The following is a 23555-nucleotide window of genomic DNA, read 5'->3' as shown; positions in this document are numbered from 1 at the left end:
ATAGGATGTATCCATCATGTACACAAGTAGACATATTAAACTATTTGATATCCAAGACTATAATAGGATGTATCCATCATGTACACAAGTAGACATATTAAACTATTTGATATCCAAGACTATAATAGGATGTATCTATCAAGTACACAAGTAGACATATTAAACTATTTGATATCCAAGACTATAATAGGATGTATCTATCAAGTACACAAGTAGACATATTAAACTATTTGATATCCAAGACTATAATAGGATGTATCTATCAAGTACACAAGTAGACATATTAAACTATTTGATATCCAAGACTATAATAGGATGTATCTATCAAGTACACAAGTAGACATATTAAACTATTTGATATCCAAGACTATAATAGGATGTATCTATCAAGTACACAAGTAGACATATTAAACTATTTGTTATCAAAGACTATAATAGGATGTATCTATCATGTACACAAGTAGACATATTAAACTATTTGATATCCAAGACTATAAAAGGATGTATCTAACAAGTACACAAGTAGACACATTAAACTATTTGATATCCAAGACTATAATAGGATGTATCTATCATGTACACAAGTAGACATATTAAACTATTTGATATCCAAGACTATAATAGGATGTATCTATCAAGTACACAAGTAGACATATTAAACTATTTGATATCCAAGACTATAATAGGATGTATCCATCATGTACACAAGTAGACATATTAAACTATTTGCTATCCAAGACTATAATAGGATGTATCCATCATGTACACAAGTAGACATATTAAACTATTTGTTATCCAAGACTATAATAGGATGTATCCATCATGTACACAAGTAGACATATTAAACTATTTGATATCCAAGACTATAATAGGATATATCTATCATGTACACAAGTAGACATATTAAACTATTTGTTATCCAAGACTATAATAGGATGTATCCATCATGTACACAAGTAGACATATTAAACTATTTGATATCCAAGACTATAATAGGATGTATCCATCATGTACACAAGTAGGCATATTAGACTATTTGATATCCAAGACTATAATAGGATGTATCAATCATGTTCACAAGTAGACTATTTGATATCCAAGACTATAATAGGATGTATCCATCATGTACACAAGTAGGCATATTAGACTATTTGATATCCAAGACTATAATAGGATGTATCAATCATGTTCACAAGTAGACATATTAAACTATTTGTTATCCAAGACTATAATAGGATGTATCCATCATGTACACAAGTAGACATATTAAACTATTTGATATCCAAGACTATAATAGGATGTATCCATCATGTACACAAGTAGACATATTAAACTATTTGATATCCAAGACTATAATAGGATGTATCCATCATGTTCACAAGTAGACATATTAAACTATTTGATATCCAAGACTATAATAGGATGTATCCAATATGTACACAAGTAGACATATTAGACTATTTGATATCCAAGACTATAATAGGATGTATCCAATATGTACACAAGTAGACATATTAAACTATTTGATATCCAAGACTATAATAGGATGTATCCATCATGTACACAAGTAGACATATTAGACTATTTGATATCCAAGACTATAATAGGATGTATCCATCATGTACACAAGTAGGCATATTAGACTATTTGATATCCAAGACTATAATAGGATGTATCAATCATGTTCACAAGTAGACATATTAAACTATTTGATATCCAAGACTATAATAGGATGTATCAATCATGTACACAAGTAGGCATATTAGACTATTTGATATCCAAGACTATAATAGGATGTATCCATCATGTACACAAGTAGACATATTAAACTATTTGATATCCAAGACTATAATAGGATGTATCTGTCAAGTACACAAGTAGACATATTAAACTATTTGATATCCAAGACTATAATAGGATGTATCCATCATGTACACGAGTAGACATATTAAACTATTTGTTATCCAAGACTATAATAGGATGTATCCAATATGTACACAAGTAGACATATTAAACTATTTGATATCCAAGACTATAATAGGATGTATCTATCAAGTACACAAGTAGACATATTAAACGATTTGTTATCCAAGACTATAATAGGATGTATCCATCATGTACACAAGTAGACATATTAAACTATTTGATATCCAAGACTATAATAGGATGTATCCATCATGTACACAAGTAGGCATATTAGACTATTTGATATCCAAGACTATAATAGGATGTATCAATCATGTTCACAAGTAGACATATTAAACTATTTGATATCCAAGACTATAATAGGATGTATCCATCATGTACACAAGTAGACATATTAAACTATTTGATATCCAAGACTATAATAGGATGTATCCATCATGTACACAAGTAGGCATATTAGACTATTTGATATCCAAGACTATAATAGGATGTATCAATCATGTTCACAAGTAGACATATTAAACTATTTGATATCCAAGACTATAATAGGATGTATCCATCATGTACACAAGTAGACATATTAAACTATTTGATATCCAAGACTATAATAGGATGTATCAATCATGTTCACAAGTAGACATATTAAACTATTTGATATCCAAGACTCTAATAGGATGTATCCATCATGTACACAAGTAGGCATATTAGACTATTTGATATCCAAGACTATAATAGGATGTATCAATCATGTTCACAAGTAGACATATTAAACTATTTGTTATCCAAGACTATAATAGGATGTATCCATCATGTACACAAGTAGACATATTAAACTATTTGATATCCAAGACTATAATAGGATGTATCCATCATGTACACAAGTAGACATATTAAACTATTTGATATCCAAGACTATAATAGGATGTATCCATCATGTTCACAAGTAGACATATTAAACTATTTGATATCCAAGACTATAATAGGATGTATCCAATATGTACACAAGTAGACATATTAGACTATTTGATATCCAAGACTATAATAGGATGTATCAATCATGTTCACAAGTAGACATATTAAACTATTTGATATCCAAGACTATAATAGGATGTATCCATCATGTACACAAGTAGACATATTAAACTATTTGATATCCAAGACTATAATAGGATGTATCCATCATGTACACAAGTAGGCATATTAGACTATTTGATATCCAAGACTATAATAGGATGTATCAATCATGTTCACAAGTAGACATATTAAACTATTTGATATCCAAGACTATAATAGGATGTATCCATCATGTACACAAGTAGGCATATTAGACTATTTGATATCCAAGACTATAATATGATGTATCCATCATGTACACAAGTAGACATATTAAACTATTTGATATCCAAGACTATAATAGGATGTATCCATCATGTACACAAGTAGGCATATTAGACTATTTGATATCCAAGACTATAATAGGATGTATCAATCATGTTCACAAGTAGACATATTAAACTATTTGATATCCAAGACTATAATAGGATGTATCCATCATGTACACAAGTAGACATATTAAACTATTTGATATCCAAGACTATAATAGGATGTATCCAATATGTACACAAGTAGACATATTAAACTATTTGATATCCAAGACTATAATAGGATGTATCCATCATGTACACAAGTAGGCATATTAGACTATTTGATATCCAAGACTATAATAGGATGTATCAATCATGTTCACAAGTAGACATATTAAACTATTTGATATCCAAGACTATAATAGGATGTATCCATCATGTACACAAGTAGACATATTAAACTATTTGATATCCAAGACTATAATAGGATGTATCCATCATGTACACAAGTAGGCATATTAGACTATTTGATATCCAAGACTATAATAGGATGTATCAATCATGTTCACAAGTAGACATATTAAACTATTTGATATCCAAGACTATAATAGGATGTATCCATCATGTACACAAGTAGGCATATTAGACTATTTGATATCCAAGACTATAATAGGATGTATCAATCATGTTCACAAGTAGACATATTAAACTATTTGATATCCAAGACTATAATAGGATGTATCCATCATGTACACAAGTAGACATATTAAACTATTTGATATCCAAGACTATAATAGGATGTATCCATCATGTACACAAGTAGACATATTAAACTATTTGATATCCAAGACTATAATAGGATGTATCCATCATGTACACGAGTAGACATATTAAACTATTTGTTATCCAAGACTATAATAGGATGTATCCAATATGTACACAAGTAGACATATTAAACTATTTGATATCCAAGACTATAATAGGATGTATCCATCAAGTACACAAGTAGACATATTAAACTATTTGCTATCCAAGACTATAATAGGATGTATCCATCATGTACACTAGTAGACATATTAAACTATTTGTTAGTCAAGACTGTAATAGGATGTATCTATCATGTACACAAGTAGACATATTAAACTAAAAGCTAGAAATAGTCAAAAATATAACAATTAAAAGACACAATTATAAAGCTGGTAGTAATGCCTTTATTTTAGGCACAGAAAAAAATTACCAATTAAGTACCAACAATGATTACATCTTGGACACTATTATTGTTTAAACCTGAAATTTGTGTACATCATAAAACAAAACAAAGAAAAAAAGGCATCACCTTTAATAGTAGTTTTAATATCACACTTGGCAGGGTCAATATTGTGCAGTGCCACCAAAAGTTCAACAGGTGTAAGAGGTGAATGATACACAGACTCATTGTTCACAACTTCAGAAGAACAAAACAAAAATGTGAGGCATATCATCTCTATGTCTCAATGTTTACTACTAGAGGTAGGATATTTTTACATGTCTCACATTAAGTAAGTATTTGATCTTAACAGGTCATAATTTTTACTTTACTAATCTTTAAATGTTACATGTTTATTTTTTTTTAATTTTGTAAAATGATTAGCATCCTAAATGCACTAACCATGGCTACCCATGAGTCGGTTAAACACTTCCTTGACAACCATTGGATTCAGTTTGATCAATTTAGGCAGGGCCTCAATGACTTCATTCTGTGAAATATTGCAGAGTCAGTAAAAACAATCCAAAACATTAGTCCCCAAGAAAGGGTTTTCAATAGAATTTTAAACAGAATATTACTGCCATAAAAAAAAGTCTTTATTTGTATCTGAAGTTGGCATTAATTTTAATCCATAATAAATCCTATTTTCAATTGTATAAACATACAAATTATTCATTGTACCATGTACATCAAGGAAAAATATTTTTTTTTAATTTTTTACATATGCTATTGAGTTACATAAAGTCCAAAGGGAAATGGCTTAAAGTTAGCCCAAGACTTAGAGGAATACATAATGTAAAGACTAGCCCAAGACTTCAAGGGATACATAATGTAAAGACTAGCCCAAGACTTATAGGAATACATAATGTAAAGACTAGCCCAAGACTTGGGATACATAATGTAAAGACTAGCCCAAGACTTCAAGGGATACATAATGTAAAGACTAGCCCAAGACTTATAGGAATACATAATGTAAAGACTAGCCCAAGACTTGGGATACATAATGTAAAGACTAGCGCAAGACTTTGATACATAATGTAAAGACTAGCCCAAGACTTAGAGGAAATTAGCCCAAGACTTAGAGGAATACATAATGTAAAGACTAGCCCAAGACTTAGAGGGATACATAATGTAAAGACTAGCTCAAGACTTACAGGGATACATAATGTAAAGACAAACCTACAATAAAATTACCAAGATGAAATGAGGAAAAAAAAAGGGTGTGATGCAGCTAATCAAAATCCTAGTAAAGCCAAATAAATGGAAGGATCCCTGATAGATTACATTAGATGTTATTAATCACCTTAGTAAAATAAATTTAAAAAGTAAGTTGTTCTTTCAGACATTGCAATCTATAGGGATCACAATGTAAAAGTCATTTGTTTCTATGGCTGACAGTTAATAAGGTGTCATTACTCTCCCCAACTAATGTCAGGCACCTGTTGGAGTTGGGTGGGGACTCAGGGGCATGTAAAATCTTCCCTATGACTTGAGCCCGAGACCCCTGGGTTCAGAAAGTAAAGTGCTGCACCAGTCAGGCCCCCACTCACCTTAGACAGACCATTCAGAACTGGAATAAGAAATCTGACATCTGGCACTCTCTTGTGATAGAGATCTCTAATCCTGTCAACAAGTTCTGGAGATGGGACAGCTAAAAGAGAAAAATATAGACATATTGAAAGGCATTAAAATGTGTGTAGCTTTAGTTTAATTGCAGCTATTGAGATGATAGTTCAAATAAACTATATTAATTTAAATAACAAACTTTATTAAACTTCATTATTTGAAAATTGCATAAAAAAAAAAATAGAGAATATTATATTAGGTTTGGAATTGGAATTTCTTTTTTCATACCAGTCAATAGCAATATTTATAAAGGTGAAATCATAGGATATACGAAAATATACAATTATCACTTTTGGCCACAAAATAAATAAATAAAAAAAAAAACACAGTTTATTAGTCTATGTTTAATATATATTTATATATAAATTATAGTTAAAAAAATAACCTTTATCTGTGAGTATATGGATGACCCTCATTACTAGAGTCTCAGAACCTTTGGGACAGTTTTCTACCAAAGTCAGTAATTCAGGCGAATCCATGCCCATTCCTTTCACCTGGAGAGAGAGAAAACAAACTCAATAACAGCAATCAATAATGGACACAGAATTTCACATGAATGATTACAAGACACACAAAAAATGAAACATTGGGCACTTATACTTGATCACTGGCTATTTGTACTATCATGATTAAGTAAAGTTTTTGCTAGCTGTGTACAGATAAGATATTGATTTATTTATAAGTAGCAAGCAGCATTTTGAAAAGAAAAACAACTTACTGGTGCTTCCAGTACTCTCAGTATGGTCCGCTTGATATCTGCACTAGTAGCTGTGTAAATGTTAGCTAACCTAAATATACAATGAATAACAAAGTTCAATTCAAGATGATAGAAAATAAATTGCACATACTTTAATTTAGCAGACTTTTCATCACCTCTCAGTGGAAAACAAAACTTCACCACTTCAAGCACAAACTATAAACATCCATCTTTTTTTTTCACCTCCCAGTGGAACAAAAACTTTCACTTCTCATTGCGGTAAGCACAACCATTAGAGAAATTTCTTCAATCCTTTTTTTTTCCCTTTCCAGTGCAACTGTGTAAAATACTTAGTTATGTCAATGTCCAAGGTATGGTCTAGACTTCTTCAATTATATTTTTAATACTTAGTTATGCCAATGTCCAAGATATGGTCTTGACTTCTTCAATTATATTTTTAATTTATAGCTTCATTCAGAATAGTTCTAAACAATTTCATTTGAAATTGAATGGTGCAAATAAATGTAAATGTATTGAAATATGTCAAAGCTGATATGAATTTGGTAGAAAAGATGTTATTCTCATGATTATTTTAAATTAAAAGTTTGTTGTAAGTATCAAACAAGCCTGTGGTGCACTATTCAGTAAATATTCTTGGTACAGAGATAATGCTCTCAAGGTCACAAAATCAACTTAATACTTTGAAATTTGAAATGCCATAAATCTAATTATTTTTACATAACCATTTTCAGAACTGTTAAATGTATTTTTTTTTTTCAAATTATAGCAAATTTAATGCAGCAACTCTACTTTGTACAAATGCAATACATGTTAAGAAAGGAACAGTTTAGCCTTAAGTCTTCTTAAATCAAAATACAATTGAGACAAATAAGTGTGAAAGTATCATTGAAGAGCTACTTACTCATGGATAAGTTTGTGATTGGATGGCAAAAGACCCAAATGTAAATAAAGGTGTGCTTTAATAAGTTCCTCTGTCCAAGTGTCAGGAACATCTGGTTGAAAAATCAGTTCAGTAATGTTTCAATTGAATTCAAATCAAAATGTCAAACAATTAAAAAGTATAACCAAGTGTTGTAACATAAAGGAAGAACAATGTTTGTCATCAAATCTAAACATTTGACTGACCATCTTGTTTTAAAGCATTGGCTGGTGGCTTTGGTTGCAACAGTCTCTTGAGTTGGAAGTTGGCGTATCTCTCAATCTCTGTCTGCATTCTACCACTGGCATGAAGTTTTTGGGCTGACTTGATTGCAATGTTTCTCACCTAGATAGTTTAAAAAGTTTAAAAACATTTCTTATATTGTCAAGGTTTGACAGTTAAAAAAAAAAAGGACTGAATGAGATATATAATTAGTATTCTCATAAGTAAGTTTATGCTAGCTGTGTAAAGATATCATTTTTACTTCTAATTTATCACTGGCTGTGAAGTCTAGAAGAAGGTCAAGAAACTTGAGTCTGTGAGCTGGTCTGTGAATGATTAGTTGAGATAATGTCTTCAAGCCAGCCTCTGTGTGGGCCTAATTTTAAAAAAATTGAAAGAAATATTTTGATTTAAAATTTGTAAAGTTCAATCACACAATCACATAGGTATTTCATTTTTAGTTCCTTCAGTAAACTTCCTTTAATCCAACCAGCTGAACTGAATCTTTAAACTGCTAAACCATCTAGTAACAAAATGATGTCAACTGACTAACTGGAATTGACTGTTGAAATGTTTTAAGAATGTTTCCATTGTGAACCAAAGTATCTAATTTATAAACCAAAAAGAACATGTAATGTAATATAATGTTTCATAGCTTATCCAGACCATATCATTCAATCATCTCTAAACATGTAAACTGACAGGTTAAAATCGAACAAAGAACTACGACATAAACTATTATCATTGCCTGGATCCATTTCCTTTTTATTGCAATTGGTTAACAAACTTACAGGCATAGAGCAATACTTCTTGACAATGCCCAGAGCATTATCTGTGATCAGTGGGGCTTCCAATAGTATCCTATGAAATAAGCTGAAAATCAAACAAGTTGATGGTTAGTTTACAGATAATTTTTTTTTTTTAAATTAATTACATTTGTTCTTTCATGGGAAGAGATGAAATGTTTTTAGGCAATACTAGTTGTTACCTGTGTGTATATTTTTTTCTTTGTTGTTTGTGTTAGTAAAAATAATAGAACACATACAGACACACCAATATAGAACATCAGCAGAATACAAGTCAAACTAACAAGACAAAATGTTCTCACCTGTCTCCATGATGATCCTCCAGCTCTATCAAACCGTCAAGGAGCTTCAGCAAGCAATCATCATAACCACTCTTAGCAATGGTCTTTGTAGTCCTTTGGTTAGCACTGTAGCCTTGACAATGAGCATATTCTTGATATAACCAGGCAAAGGCCAGATCTTGACGCATTCTCAGGTCATTGAAAATATAGCCAAGTAAATCTGTTGAAAGAAATGAGCAGGCTCCAGTGCAAACCAAACCAATTAATAAAATGGTTATATCTTCACTGTAAATAACTCTCAGCTCAGACGATTTAAACAAAACAAACTTTACAAGTTTACATTTACGGAAGATTAATATTTTCACAAACAAAAAATTCAAGATACTTCTTTGATCTATTCAAAAACATTTCATTTTTTTCTAAATAGTATTTTAATAATTTTGTATTTAATATTTTTTTAATTTTTAATTTAATTATATAGGACCATATATTTAAAGAGTTTTATTTATTTATTTTGATAAACTGTTATAAAAAGTAACAGTTTTACTGAACGGTTTTGAACCATTTCTTAACTTTAAATAATTATATAAAGTTTTATTTTAATTAACTTTAATAATAAGAGAATTATAACAAATGTTATCTAGCTGTCTTTGTTCCAATGAAATTATTGAGGCAATAGTTCAATGACTAGAATGAAATCAAGACTGACTGTTTTTGCTGCTGTCTCCTAGAAGTGTAGTTAATGTGGCCAGTAACTTAGTTCTGTGATGATCAACATGATTTGTCAGTGCTACCTCTGTAATATAAACACATGAAATAAATGTTAGAACTTCATCCAATGGAATTCTATTTATGACTGGAATTTAAGTGTTACAATAAAAAAAAAAGAAAAGAAAACACTTTGAAATTACAAACCAATTTATGAAATAAGCTTATCTTTATTTATGGAAAATAAACAAACAGCTTAATATATTAAACAGAAACAGTTGTTTTTATTTGAAGTATACTACTTTTTAAAACATCCACTTTAACATTCACTCAAACTGCATCAAAATGAGAGGGTAAAGTAATGTTACTTTTCTACAAAGGTTGCTAGATAATAAAGATAAAAAGGATAAAGCGGGGCACTAAACACTATGGTTCCAACTGCACAATAAGACTAATAATATATTTGCACTTACTCTCAGCCTGCAGAATTCTGTCAATGGCTTGAGTGATAAGAATTAAAGTGGTGTTATCGTTGAGTTTTTTGGTAATACTAGACAGTTGAAATTGTTTGATTTTTTTCACCATTGGCGGGAGCTGTTGATAAATTGACAAAGAAATAATAATAATACTTAACTTTATATAGCGCTGTTAAAAAACATAATGTAGGTTCAAGCCACTATGAGAACACAAGAAACATAAAAATGAGAGTTAAAATAGAAAACTAATCTTAATAAGTTTTGAACAGAAAAAGGAATTCTCTCAAATGTAGCTGTTAATAACTATCTTTGCTTAAGAGCACAAGTCTCAAACTAATTTGAAATGACAAGCTTTCCCCCCCAAAAAAAAAAACAAGATCAAGTGTAATTCAATGTACAACTACAAGATCAAGTGTAATTCAATGTACAACTGGTTGATATACAATCAGATAATGCAATGATGCCCAAAGTATGCCTGTGACACTGAGCTACCCAGCCTCCAAAAACTTCCGCAGTGGAAGAGAATTAATTTTGTTGGAATAAATGGATTTGTCACTGATATGGTCTGTGACATATGAATAGGGAATTTATAAGATGGCCAGGCCAAACAAGGTTGGACGTTACTGAGATAATAGATTGTTTAAGCTTTCTCCATAACTTACAGGAAGTTGGTTGATTTTGGGTTTTTTGGTTATGGTATCCTCATCAATCTGTCGACCTAACCAGAGAAAAAATAAATAATTGTTCAAAAACTGAGTAAATGTCATGAATAAATCAAAAACTTTAATTAATTATGAACTAGCTTCCTTGAGCAACAAACATTATATAAAAACAATGGGAGTGATGCCTAACATTGAGTCCCACAATTAAAAAAAAAAGTAAAATGCTTACTTTACCCATTTACATTGAAACCTCTTAGAGCACTTTTATAAATACATAAATAATTACATTTATATTTGTATAAAATATTGCATTTTAATTTAATTAATGAAAAGTAACAATCCCAGAAGACAAATTTTTGAAGTGAATAAATCATTTTTTTTATATAGCTCAGACTAATACACTTACATTAATAAAAGAAAGTATCTAACTATAGATTTAAAAAAAGATTGTTTAAATGTGATTAAATGGAAATGAAGTTTGAAAATTTAAAAAATATTTCTCTAAAGTAAATTGTAATTAATAACTGAGTGGGATTTTTTTCCAATGGTAGGAACAGTAGTTACTATCTTACCCAGTAAGTAGATCATAAGTCACTTATATCTTAATTTACTTACAGTGTTGTTGTTTTTCTTAACTTTTATTTTGTAAAATAGTATTGCTAAAAGACAGTTTTTTTTCTCTCTTCATGATGACTTTAAATCAAGCTATAATTCAGATTTAGACTGCCATTCTTATAGGTGAGCATGACAAATAAGAATAAGAGATAGAAATGTCCTAGACTGACCAACTATAGTTTGAATAAGCTGTTTAGGTGAGGCCGGTTCATCATCACTAGCTTTGGCTTCAGCTGCTTCCTCTTTTAGTGCCTACAACAAGAACATGAACAGTAGTTGAAACATAATATGTTGTAACAGAATAACAAACAAAGAACTCTTAAAAGCAGAACTCATTGTTTCAAGTTTACCTGCAACTGAAGTTCACCTAGACCTTTGCCCATGCCAGCCATAGTCAACTGCGTAGCTAGCAACCTAGCAATATGACTTATCTGAGCCTGGGTGCCAGCAGCAGCTATAGGTGTGTACGTAGACTGAAATAGTGCTGGCATTGCATCTGGCAGCATCACCTGAAGAGATCAAGCAACATTGGTAAATCAAAACCTAATGCTTTAACACTAAGATTGCTAGCTCCTGAATCCATTCACAAAATTAAAACAAAAAAAATTATATTTTGAAAACACTAAGTTTTCAGTGCTTGTTCTGTATTACTTGATGATTCAAGAATTTTTTATTTTTTAAATGTTTCACAATCAAGAAATGTTTTTTTTTTTTTCATTATCATCATTTTATCTAACAGTTTAGTAATAAAAAAAAAATAAATCAGGAATTAAGTAACTAATAAACCTGAGATTCTAAACATATTTATTGTAAATAAACACTAAGTTTCAAGAAAGGCCATTGGGGACAAGCACTCATTGTCCATAAAATTCTCCTAAAAGGCATGCATCTCAACAGCCTCTGATAACTAAGTTCAACATCTGGCCTACGTATATGACGTAGACACAAAAGCCAGATAAATATGTTATTATTGACAGACGAAGGGATGAAAACATGCCACTTTTAAAAATAGAAGCTTCTGGCAAATTAATTGGGTAAATTGTCAAAAGCTGAGTCCTTTCCATGTTTCACACATTTAAAATGTGATTTTCATTTTTAAATATCTTACCATACTCAAAAGCACCAAATCAGCCACATTTTGTGGTGTTAAACGAGGGAGAATATCTTCAGCCGTCACATCTATAGCTGTTTGTTTCTGTGAATGTTCTGGTTTAGGCTTCTTACTGCTTCTGTCAACCCAGGGTGTTTGACCATCATCATCATCATCCACCTAGCAAAAGAAGAAATAAAGACACTTCATTAATTGAAGTTTATTAAAACAGTTTTCTGTTATAAACAACCATTTCCTGAATGATTTTATTTTTAAAATATGATCAAATAATTAAAGATGTACAGTGTCAATAAGCTGACCTCTAAAAGTTTGGACTTTTTGCTGGCTGAACCACTAGTAACATCAGGCAAGGCTTTCCTTTTACGGCTTTCAGCATCTCTTGGAGTGCTCTTTATTATCTGGATATAAACATGACATGTTAGTCTGAAGAGTGATATTCACTCAAAGTAGCAGGTAAACCAAAACTATTATGGGAAAAAAAAGTTGAATCTTTAAAGCTGTAAAGAGAATGAAAAATTTTGATTGAAGATATTGAATCAATCTGAAGTATCATTTTTTTAAAATATTTTGTATGCATTTATCTGAATTGGAAAAAAAAATGTAACTCAGGCAATCCATGTCTTAAAGTAAATAGAGAGAATTAAATTATTATTTCAATTAACCAGCAAAGAGAGGTAAGATGCCAGAGTTTGTTCTTGGTTGGTGTGGATAAAATCTAAGTGAATGTGTGTCATCAAACCATCAAAACTGGTTTTAAAGAACTGAAGATTGATTTACTTAAACATTAGGAATAAGAATATCAAGTATACATTAAAACTATACTTCCTCTCTTACCTCTGACTGTGTAGCGCCCAGATCTGTCAACAAAGTTGTGATTTGTGGCATGAAGTCTACAGAGGCAGGATGCTTTAATAAGGTCATCATTTGAGTTTTTAAGTTTTTCCTAACACTGCTAACTTGGGATTTGGCCAAAGTTGGTGGAAGATTGACTAAAGAAAAATGTAAAAAAATAGTATTTTGACAAAAAGAAAATAAAATGCTTCTTAATTTTTTATTTTCAAGAAATAAGTATATTATAAATATCAAAGGAAATTACAGGTCTCAAAACAGACTATAAATATAAATATATATGTAAAGGTTTTATGAATTCCAGTTTGATTTAATATCGAGCAAATAAATATCAGAAAAAAAAATAATAAAAAAATATAATATCAACATTATGAATGGGAATATAGTGGCTATCAAAGATATACAAGGTAAAAATGGACAATTTAATTTAGATCTATGATTCTACTGCCTTGCTTAGTTAATTACATAAATTTAAAAAATGTAATAATTATAATAATATTTTAATCATTAATACTATTACAGATTGTAATAGTTTGAAAATCTATTAATTTCTACAGAATTTCTAGTGAATGTTCTGTTTCATATGGCACTTCATACAAAGAGTTTATATAGAAGTGCTTAGATAATGACATTTACCATGTAAAGCTTCAAAGCTCTGAACAACTTGATCAAAGAAACCGGGTCTTTGTTTGGCAATGTTGGATAAAGCATTCATCACAGTCATAAGATTGATACTGAAAGTAAAAGAAGAAATACAAGAGATTTTAGTTTCACACACACACACATAATGATGTATTCATTTATATATTATAATGCAACAAATTCTACATTTATTTTTACCATAATTCATTTTATTTCTATACATATATACACAAGAACTAGCCTTTCCCATTAATAAACCCATTTTTGGGGGGTCTGATTCATTTCAGGAGTCCAAAACAAAATAACCTCTTGTAACAAATATGTCCTTTTTACCTTCTAATAAAGACTTATAGTATTATCTGACTTTAACCACATGCTATTCCTCATTTCTATATTAGATTTTAGAACTCAGATGAAGACACAGTAACTTGTAGCTTTAGAATGTCAGAAGTTTCACAATGTGTCAATTTTGACTATTGGATGAAAAATGATCCTCTCTTATCTTATCTTATATAATACAGACGTTACTTCAAAAAAGAAGATGATTACGTCCTACGCGTCATGCATTTAGTGATGCATATTAACCAATGACTTAAATTCTGCCAAGTCACTGGTTTTCCTGGCTAGCTCAGGCAACCCATTCCATGCTCTAATAGCACTAGGGAAGAAGGAGTATTTGTACAAATTTGTCCTAGCATATGGGACGAGGAATGTGCCTTTATCTTTGTGTCTTTCAGAGTATTTTATTAAATTTTGTTTTTGTATTTGAAGATTATGGTTCAGTGTTTTATGTATTATTGCTACTTTACTTTTGAGCCTTCTGTCCTGAAGGCTTTCTAAATTTAGTGATTTTACTAAAGGTGTTACTCTAGTCAAATGTGAATATTCGTTTGTTCTGAATCGCAGTGCTCTATTTTGTGTCTGTTCTAGTTTCTTAATGTTTTCTTGAGTTGAGGGGTCCCAAACAGAGGATGCATATTCTATTATTGGCCTAACCAAGGTTAAATAACATTTTAGTTTTATGTTCTTATTTGATTTATAGAAATTTCTTTTAATAAATCCTAATGCTTTGTTTGATTTTTTTGTAGTTTCATCAATATGTGGATTCCATGACAGTTTTTCATTTATTATAACACCTAGGTATTTTGCGTTTTTAGTCTGTGTTACTGGTTTGCCATGAATAAGATAAGTGGAATTAATTTGTTTTAGTTTTTTTGTTACTCTTAACAACTGACATTTTTCTGGGTGGAAAGACATGCTCCAATTTGATTCATTAACAATGATATTATTGCTTTTGTATAGCATGTCTTCCATTCTCCTGTAAGCTCGGTGCACTCTGGTCCAACCTCTATTGTGGACATGTGGGTAGTATCTGATCTGAAAGAATTTTTCCTTGCAGGCTTTAGACACTCAACAAATACAACTATGCTTGACTTAAATCCCAAATTAGAAATCCCTAGTCAATATCGACATTCTAACTCAAGCCCCCTCAGATAGCCAAGAGGTTTAATGTCACTCAGCCTCACATTCCACATCTTAGACCCTTTAAACTTTTATCAAGTCAGCAAACATACACAAATGGATTGCAATAGACTAATAATAATAATAATTTTAGATGAAACAAAAAAAGGAACATTTTGTACCCTCCCCGCAAACAAAAAAATTCAGGTTACGCCTATATATAAATCTACTCAGAGTATATAAAATTCTAGTTAGGTGTGTATAGATCCAGACTTGGAAACATTAAAAGACAGTAGTCTAGACTCTGAGGCCAATTAGCTAGTAATTTTTTTCCTAAAGATATACAAAACTGTAAAATTTCAAGGAAAATCGTTACAGCCATTTTTTAGATCTATGTAGACCCACCGATAAATTTTGCAAGCTAATAAGATGAATTGTAAAAAAAAAAATTAACATTACAAGAGAACAGGTTGTTTTTTTTTTATCAATATTGATTACAATATTTTACCAAAGCTTTATGATAGGTCAACAGACCCTACTCCTGAGATATTTATAACTCACCTTGATATGTGGGGGGAACTTTGAAACTGTAAAAGACTATTGAATGCTTTGACTCCTTCTATTTCCAGATCTGCAATTTTAATAATTTCATTGCTCTCTGGCACTTGATCTAAAGACATATCAGCCTCATTTTTCTTTGGTATTTCAGAATCCTACAAAAAATATGAAACCAACATACTTCACATTATTTTAAAAAAAATGAATTATCAACCAAACAAAAAAGGATAACATTTTTTATTATTTCAATATTTACTCTAAATTATTTTTTATCAATTACTTTATTCAATGATATAACAGAAAGTTAGATGAAGGTTTAAGAGTTGCACAATGTATAGGTTTAGTAAACTAAACAATACCACTTTATTTCATCAGGTGTGTATAACAATGTGTGAGCAAATCAGCAATGAGAGGTCTAGAATTGTTTCATAACTTCATTAAATACTAAATTGAATTGGTCAAATGCTTTTTAGATAAACTTTTCAAAATTAATTTTATAAATTTGAATAAATTTACAAGTAATGTTAATACAATATCTTTTTATTAGCATGATTATGGACCACCTATCTTAGGCCCAGGAAAGCACCCTGCAAAGAAACTATGTTGTCTGACATATCACCAGCATACCAGAGGGAAGAATTCTGAAGAAAATCCTAAATGATGCTGAGCTTTTGAAGGAGTCAGACCCAAGGGATGCAGGAGACTAGCCTTCAGAAATGTCAGCTAAGAGATCAAAGAACTACAGATATCAAGGAAAGTATGTGATAGAATATTGCCCAACATCGGACAGCATGGATACAGACTGTGCAAGCTTTTATGAGCCTCAACCTTAGATAAAGGAAATGGCTGCCCTATTCAAAAGTAGAATTTGTTTGCATAAGCTGCACCAAAGTTGGCTGCTCTAGTATCTGCTTGTTTAGCCTGAGAAAATTCTGCACCAATTAAAGAAGAAACCAACACCAGTAATTCCTCGGGGTGCATCACTGTCTTTTAATATAATAATTTAATAATATCAAATATTATCTTTTGAATTTCAACAATTAATAATTTGTGTCTGTATGTATGTGTGCACAGTTTTTAAAACTTGCATTGGTTAAGAAGAAGCTTACATAAGCAGAAATGTAGCCAAAGCTGGAAAGTTATGTACACAAAAATGAGCTTACCATTGTCTTTTTAGAGAAAACAAGACACAGCCCTTCTAAAAACTTGACGACATGAGTTCTGATGCTATAACATAAACAACAAACAAAAGATTATTATTTTTCAACAAAACAATTCAGTCAATAATAGAAATGTGAAGTAAATCAATGAAGAATTGTTTTTCAGAAAATGAAGAAGAAACATAAACATAGTTCATCCATCAATCCTAATATGATGATGACTACTATTGTCATTAAGGGGGCTGAGGGCTTTGTACTGTGGTTTTTGGTCTTCTCATAATAATGCTCAACTGCACATTTTGGTAACTGAGTGTGTAGAGCCTGGTCAAAATATTGGTCAATTTTTGTGTGTTAGGTCAATGGAAACATTAGGAAGGAAACTGCTAGTGCGAATAATACAACTCTGAAACAAAAGTCATGACACTTATGTGCTTTTAAAAATTGCCTTGATTTTCTACTCTGGCACTTTTCTTCTGCTTTTCTTTTTCTTCTATCTTGTCCTCAATGATTTTAAGTTCTCACAGCATAGTGTTACAAGGCTCTATAATTTGCTTCCATCCCCCAGATGGCAGAGTCCATGTTGAATAATGTAAATATAACCCAACCTTCATAATGGTAACATAATCTTAAAAAGCAACAGTCAATATTCAGTCAATAATTAGAAAATAAAATGTAGCATGTATTCACCCGTCATTTGTTGATTCTAGGGACTCAAAGAGTAAGGATTTCAGCTCAGTCAAATGTTGCCAAACAGCTTTCATCTCTGGCCTGGTTTTTCTTGTTTTACCAATCCACTGCAATTAAGTAGACATGAATTTTTACCCACAATGACATCTTTTAGTGAAAAAAAAAATTTATAAATTTAATAAAAGAAAAATAACTTTTTTTTTTTAATTTGTATATTACCGCTAAAGCGAATTTGAACATGCTGGAGACTGTGAGAATAACTTTCTTCTGAACATTTACATCGTCGTCACCAAGTAGCATTAACATACATGCCATAACCTTTGGCAAACATTCATAATCTTTTTTACTGAAAAATATTTTTAAAATAATTTCAATAACTTAAAAGTTTCTCTTCTTTAAATATCAAAAGTACAAATATACAAAAATACAAAACTAATAACAAGCAGTATTAAACAATATATATGCCACTAACAAAGATTTAGACTTAAGTTTAGTAAAAAGTAAAGTTCCCCTTTCAGACCTTGCGATCTATAGGGCAGATGATGTAAAGGTCATGTTTCTGTGGCCCATGTTTAGTTAACGAAGGTGTCATGGCCAGCACAATGACCAAACGCCTTTACTTTTCCTCAACTAATGTCAGGTACCCATTAGATTTGTGTGGACTCAAAGGCGCCCTAAAGATCCCGAAATAAAAAATCCCAGTCTTCATCAGGATTCAAACTCATGACACTGCTTCAGAAGCCAAGAGCTTTACCCCTCAGACACGCATCTCCAGACTTTGATTCAAGTATTACAATTAAATTGTCATAAAATTTAAATCATGCAAAGGATTAGATAAAACTGCAAGCATAATTTTTGTTCATCTCAATCTAATAATATTTGATTCATTCTCATTTAAAAAGAAAATAATTTTACCAAGCTTCCTCCATGAAACCAATAACAAATTTTTTTACATCTTTGTACACATCCGATTGAAATGCCAACATTTCCTGCAAAAATAATTGAAAAACTTTCAACAGTATTCATAAACAAGAAACAAAAACAGAAAGTAAAATTGATAAATGAACTTTTGGCCCAATAAATATTTGTAGAAAAGTAGCAAATGTACACATGAAGAAAATAAAAAGTTTCATAAACAGGTCTAAACTTAAATAAGGAGAAAGAAAATAAATATTTTGAATGAAAAAAAAATTTGCTTACATCCAGAAAGTTGTCAAGTAGATCTGGTGATTTATGCAATATCAGTTCCTGAACCTAAAAAAAAAGAAAAATCAAACAACATAATTTTTAATTAGCCTACTTCTCAAGTTAACCAAGACTTGTCATAAGTTACATACCTTAAATTTGCAACAACAATAGAAATAGATGGTACAAGTCCAATTTGTCCAATATATTTTTAATTCTCATATGCTACATTTATCAGGCCTCCCTATTACAATAATTATTTTAGCCCCTCTTGATTTTGAGTGAATTCTGCAGAAGCGATGCTACAGGTTTAGATGTGCATCTCTGAGACATTCTGGAGATTAAGGGTTGGCATTGTGCAGAAGTGGCTATTCATTACTCCTGCGAGCACCTGAACAGGGGGATCTAAAGACATACTCTAATTGAATTTGTATTGCAACAGTTGACAATCCAAGCAATGTAAAATAGAAGTGAAAGGGGTAAAAGTTAGAGCATTTTTCAATGGAACAACTAGAGAAACTGCAACCCTTTTTTATCAAGTCAAGACTTAGCCACAGAGAAGTATAGGTCATAGAAACACAGGCCAAGCTATGTAAAGAACAAAGGTATGCCCAATAAACAAAATAATATCAACTAACAACTGGTTATGCTGTGGTTTGATTCCATAGTGTTAGTGATGAAAGCAAATTGGTGTCCTAAAAAAAAAAATATTTTTAGTTCTATGATAAGAAAAGACTTTCAAGAAATTTTCAACACCCACTTCGTGAACTGGAATATAGTGGTGACCCAAATAAAGATTACTTTTTTAACTGGTATTGTTGCAACAAGTCTTACTAACAACTATAAAGAAATTTTGCCCTTTTGAAATCAAAATATGATTGACTTGTTGAAATGCTAAAGAAGTATGACCTACATTTCTGTTTTTTTGTTTTTTTCCAGTAGTTATTGAACTGTTGATGAATGAAAATGTACTCCAGAGAGTCCACAAATATGTTTAAACAGACAACTACGAGAAATCTTGCATGACTACTGAGACAGCCAGATGAGAAATCCTTAGAAGCAGTAAATTTTCAGCAATAAAACTTCATTCTTGTGTGACAATCTACCTTCATACTTGCAAACATGGCAGTCTATGCGGTTTGTTTGCAAGTACAGCTATATCAAGGGGAATAGGCTTGTAAAAATATTTCAATATTTTTTACTTAAGAAAATCATAATTTATTAGGCCTTTTAAGTAGCATATAAACATATTTTAGTGTCAATTTTTTTTTAATTACTTTTTTGTCAGGGGCTAATTGAGACACATGCAATTGGAAGCATTTTATAGATAGTGGAGTACTTATATCTATTACCACTTCTGGCAATAAGAACCCTAGTGAACAAACTCCCAGCCTTCACATGTGGCTCAGATATTGGCTCTGTCCAGTGTAAATGCTATCACTATTTTGTTTGTTTTACATAATTCGGACGTTCCTTCAGAGTTTAAGATAATTTGCTTCCTAACCTGGGGGATTGCAGTGGGCAGGGTATGAGTTCGGGACCATCGAGACAACCGAACGACAGTCCAGCACACATACCACACAACCAGGCAACTATCGAGGATAAGGATCAGTAAGCATTGGGCAGCGGAATTGTTAGCATTGGTTACCACCCAAGAGAAAAAATATCTGAACTTTAACCTCTGTTGCATTCCAGCTATACCCAAACCTGGGAAAGGAATCAGGAGCGTTAACTATGAGGTAAATAAGGAGTTGGTGACCCTTAGGCAGCTTGCAGCACACAGTGATACACCCTGGCAGAACCTGCGATGGTTCTTATCCCAAATTGTATCAGCACCTGCTGTAGAGAGGGGGAACTGCGGTGTGGACTACTTTGTTCCAACATTAGCTAATGCCCAGGCTTTCATTTCATTTCTATGTTTCTATGAGATGACCTGTGTTGCTTCACCACTGAAAGAGTCCATCTAGGATTTACTGCTTTAAATTGATGGACTTACTTTGCGCAAATTAGCAATTTTATCTGCAGACTTCTGCATAACAGCAGCATTGTTCAACAATTCAACCACCTGGAAAAAGATATTAAAATTTTAAATACAGAGCTTAATGAGATAAAAATGGATAAACTACATTTTGTCTTAGACATCAAATAATTTTATTTATATAAAAAGTCTATGATAAACTTTAGAACTGAGTTTTTTTTTTATTTGGCCGGTGATTTCTAAAAAAATGTGATTTAAATATAAAAATTATAATAGTAAATAAATCTAGATGTAGATCTATTAATGCTTTATTTTTATTTATAACAGTATTATAATCAATTAAATCAATACTTATGAATTAAATGAATTTATGCATTTTATATATATATATACATACTGTCATCTCTAAACTATTACTAGACTGACTCTCTATATCTATATTACATCATCTAAATCTAGAAGAGATGGACTCATAGAGCTATTCTAAATTAGTTCCAAATCAAAACTGACATTATTTCAAAAATAAAATTATTAAAATTAAGATTTTTTTCTTTAATTAAATTATATTGAAAGTAGATTCTAGAGTAAATCTGCATCAATGATCAGTGGATCTAGACTCTAGACCTAGAATCTAGATGAAAAGCCACTCATTTTAGAAGCTACACTCTCATTCATCATTCATTCATAGCAGAATCTATAAATAGATTTATAAATAATCTACTTAGACTTAGCTCATAGATCTATAAACTTATAAACATTCTATATGTAAAAGTCAAAATTTGAAAATAAAATCCTCACTATATCATAAGTATTTGTGTTTGCCATCTTGTCCTGTTCGTCATCTTTATTAAAGAACTGTGCTGCTGTCGATCGTTTCATATCTTGTTTTGCTTCTACAGACTTCGATGTAGATGTACCAGAATCGAGATCTGGTTTAGAACTAGAATTACCACTAGTAAACGCCATTTAAGACAACTAGATAGATTACAGTATGATTTAACTCTATTGGCATCGAATTAATCTATTAACATGTGGGGCAAGGGTACTGCTCATGGGACATTTAGATAAAAATAACAACTGCCATGCTGATGTGAGACATCTAGCTATTCAGCCATCTTGAAATTTTGACCCAGTTAATTTGTCTTCCAAAACAGAATCATATTAAAAACAAGAAAGGCCAAATGTAAGATACATAACTATCTCGATGTACAAATATTTTCTTATAAGTACAAATTTTTGTTAAATCTTCTTGAGACATTTAAATTTAGATCCAAGATATATATATATATATATATATATACATATTTTTTTTAAATTCGCTGCATAATTTTAAAAAATAAATAAATTGCCATTCATGCCCTAATTTATAAATCATAACACACAAATACAATAACTAACAAAGCGCGCAATTCTAGATCTCTAGATGGGATATAAAGGTCTATAGATATATATAGATTTAGATCTAAATTGTTGCCTGGATCTGCTAGCAAAACCCAAATCGACTTATATCTAGATCCATATTAGATCTATCCTATATCAAGATATAGATTTAGACTAGATGTAGGCCTAGTAGATCGAGGCCAATATTATATTATCTATAGTTAGAGCTAGTTCTATATATAATTAACTAAATTAACTGAAATTCTGCCAAGTCATTAAAATTGGTTTTCCTGGCTGGCTCAGTCAACCCTTTCCAAGTAGCACTATGGAAGAAGGAGCATTTGTACACATTTGTCCTAGCACATTTATGGAACGAAAAAAATAAATAAAGATCTATGCTGTTTCGAAAAAAAAATTCTATCTGTTTAATATGTAATGATTATATTTGATAAGGGTTAATTTTGTCATTGTAGGTATAATAAAAAGGGCCGGAAAAGTGAAAGTGGTGGTCGGTAGGGGGTACCCGTCGAAAAGCAGCATACATATTTGATATCGATATCAAATTTGTTTGCATCAGGGCGAGGGTGGGGGAATTTTAAGAGGAAAATATTTTAAAAGTGATAATATAGGCCTACTCAAATTTACTGTTGAAAAGTATGCGCGTGTGTTTTGGGGAGCCTTCCACACGAATGTTAGCGTAAGTGCACATGACCAGATTGTAGAATATTCGTGTTACACAAATAACAAACTAGTGTTTAAGAGGGAATTAGTAAGACATATTAGGAACTCCATTTATTAGGTAAACAGAAGCGGTGTCTTCCATCTTAAACACTAGTTAAATTGTTATTTGTGTAATACGAATATTCTACACAGATGTCCCGATTAAGACGGACCGCTTATGTCACGCTTTTTATAAATGAAAATGTCCGGGCGGAACAGTCAATGCTAAAAAGTCGATCAATTTCAAGCTTTTAT

The 23555-nt window shown here is 31.1% G+C and overlaps 1 protein-coding gene across 1 annotated transcript in view; it reads right to left on the bottom strand.

The window, feature by feature from the left end:
* Positions 1–22341, bottom strand: part of LOC106065049 (symplekin-like) — a 31723-nt gene extending 9382 nt beyond the window's left edge. The window contains exons 1-27 of the mRNA XM_056023243.1: positions 21999–22341; positions 21219–21287; positions 19238–19291; positions 18953–19026; positions 18257–18383; positions 18038–18144; positions 17354–17417; positions 16194–16345; positions 14166–14263; positions 13515–13669; positions 12980–13078; positions 12678–12839; positions 11920–12078; positions 11740–11821; positions 10955–11010; positions 10290–10410; positions 9818–9904; positions 9130–9328; positions 8813–8894; positions 8284–8397; positions 8006–8144; positions 7782–7872; positions 6881–6950; positions 6548–6656; positions 6087–6187; positions 4939–5026; positions 4627–4734 (exon numbers count right to left, since the gene is read on the bottom strand). Coding sequence (XP_055879218.1) covers positions 4627–4734; positions 4939–5026; positions 6087–6187; positions 6548–6656; positions 6881–6950; positions 7782–7872; positions 8006–8144; positions 8284–8397; positions 8813–8894; positions 9130–9328; positions 9818–9904; positions 10290–10410; positions 10955–11010; positions 11740–11821; positions 11920–12078; positions 12678–12839; positions 12980–13078; positions 13515–13669; positions 14166–14263; positions 16194–16345; positions 17354–17417; positions 18038–18144; positions 18257–18383; positions 18953–19026; positions 19238–19291; positions 21219–21287; positions 21999–22166 — 2935 coding nt within the window. The 5' untranslated portion in view covers positions 22167–22341. The remainder of the gene's footprint in view (positions 1–4626; positions 4735–4938; positions 5027–6086; positions 6188–6547; positions 6657–6880; positions 6951–7781; positions 7873–8005; positions 8145–8283; positions 8398–8812; positions 8895–9129; positions 9329–9817; positions 9905–10289; positions 10411–10954; positions 11011–11739; positions 11822–11919; positions 12079–12677; positions 12840–12979; positions 13079–13514; positions 13670–14165; positions 14264–16193; positions 16346–17353; positions 17418–18037; positions 18145–18256; positions 18384–18952; positions 19027–19237; positions 19292–21218; positions 21288–21998) is intronic.
* Positions 22342–23555: the final 1214 nt, after the last annotated feature.

Source organism: Biomphalaria glabrata, chromosome 3 (assembly GCF_947242115.1).
Source record: "Biomphalaria glabrata chromosome 3, xgBioGlab47.1, whole genome shotgun sequence".
Taxonomy (NCBI): Eukaryota; Metazoa; Mollusca; class Gastropoda; family Planorbidae; genus Biomphalaria; species Biomphalaria glabrata.
Note: the sequence above shows the minus strand (reverse complement) of the source record. Positions and strands in the feature narration are given on the sequence as shown.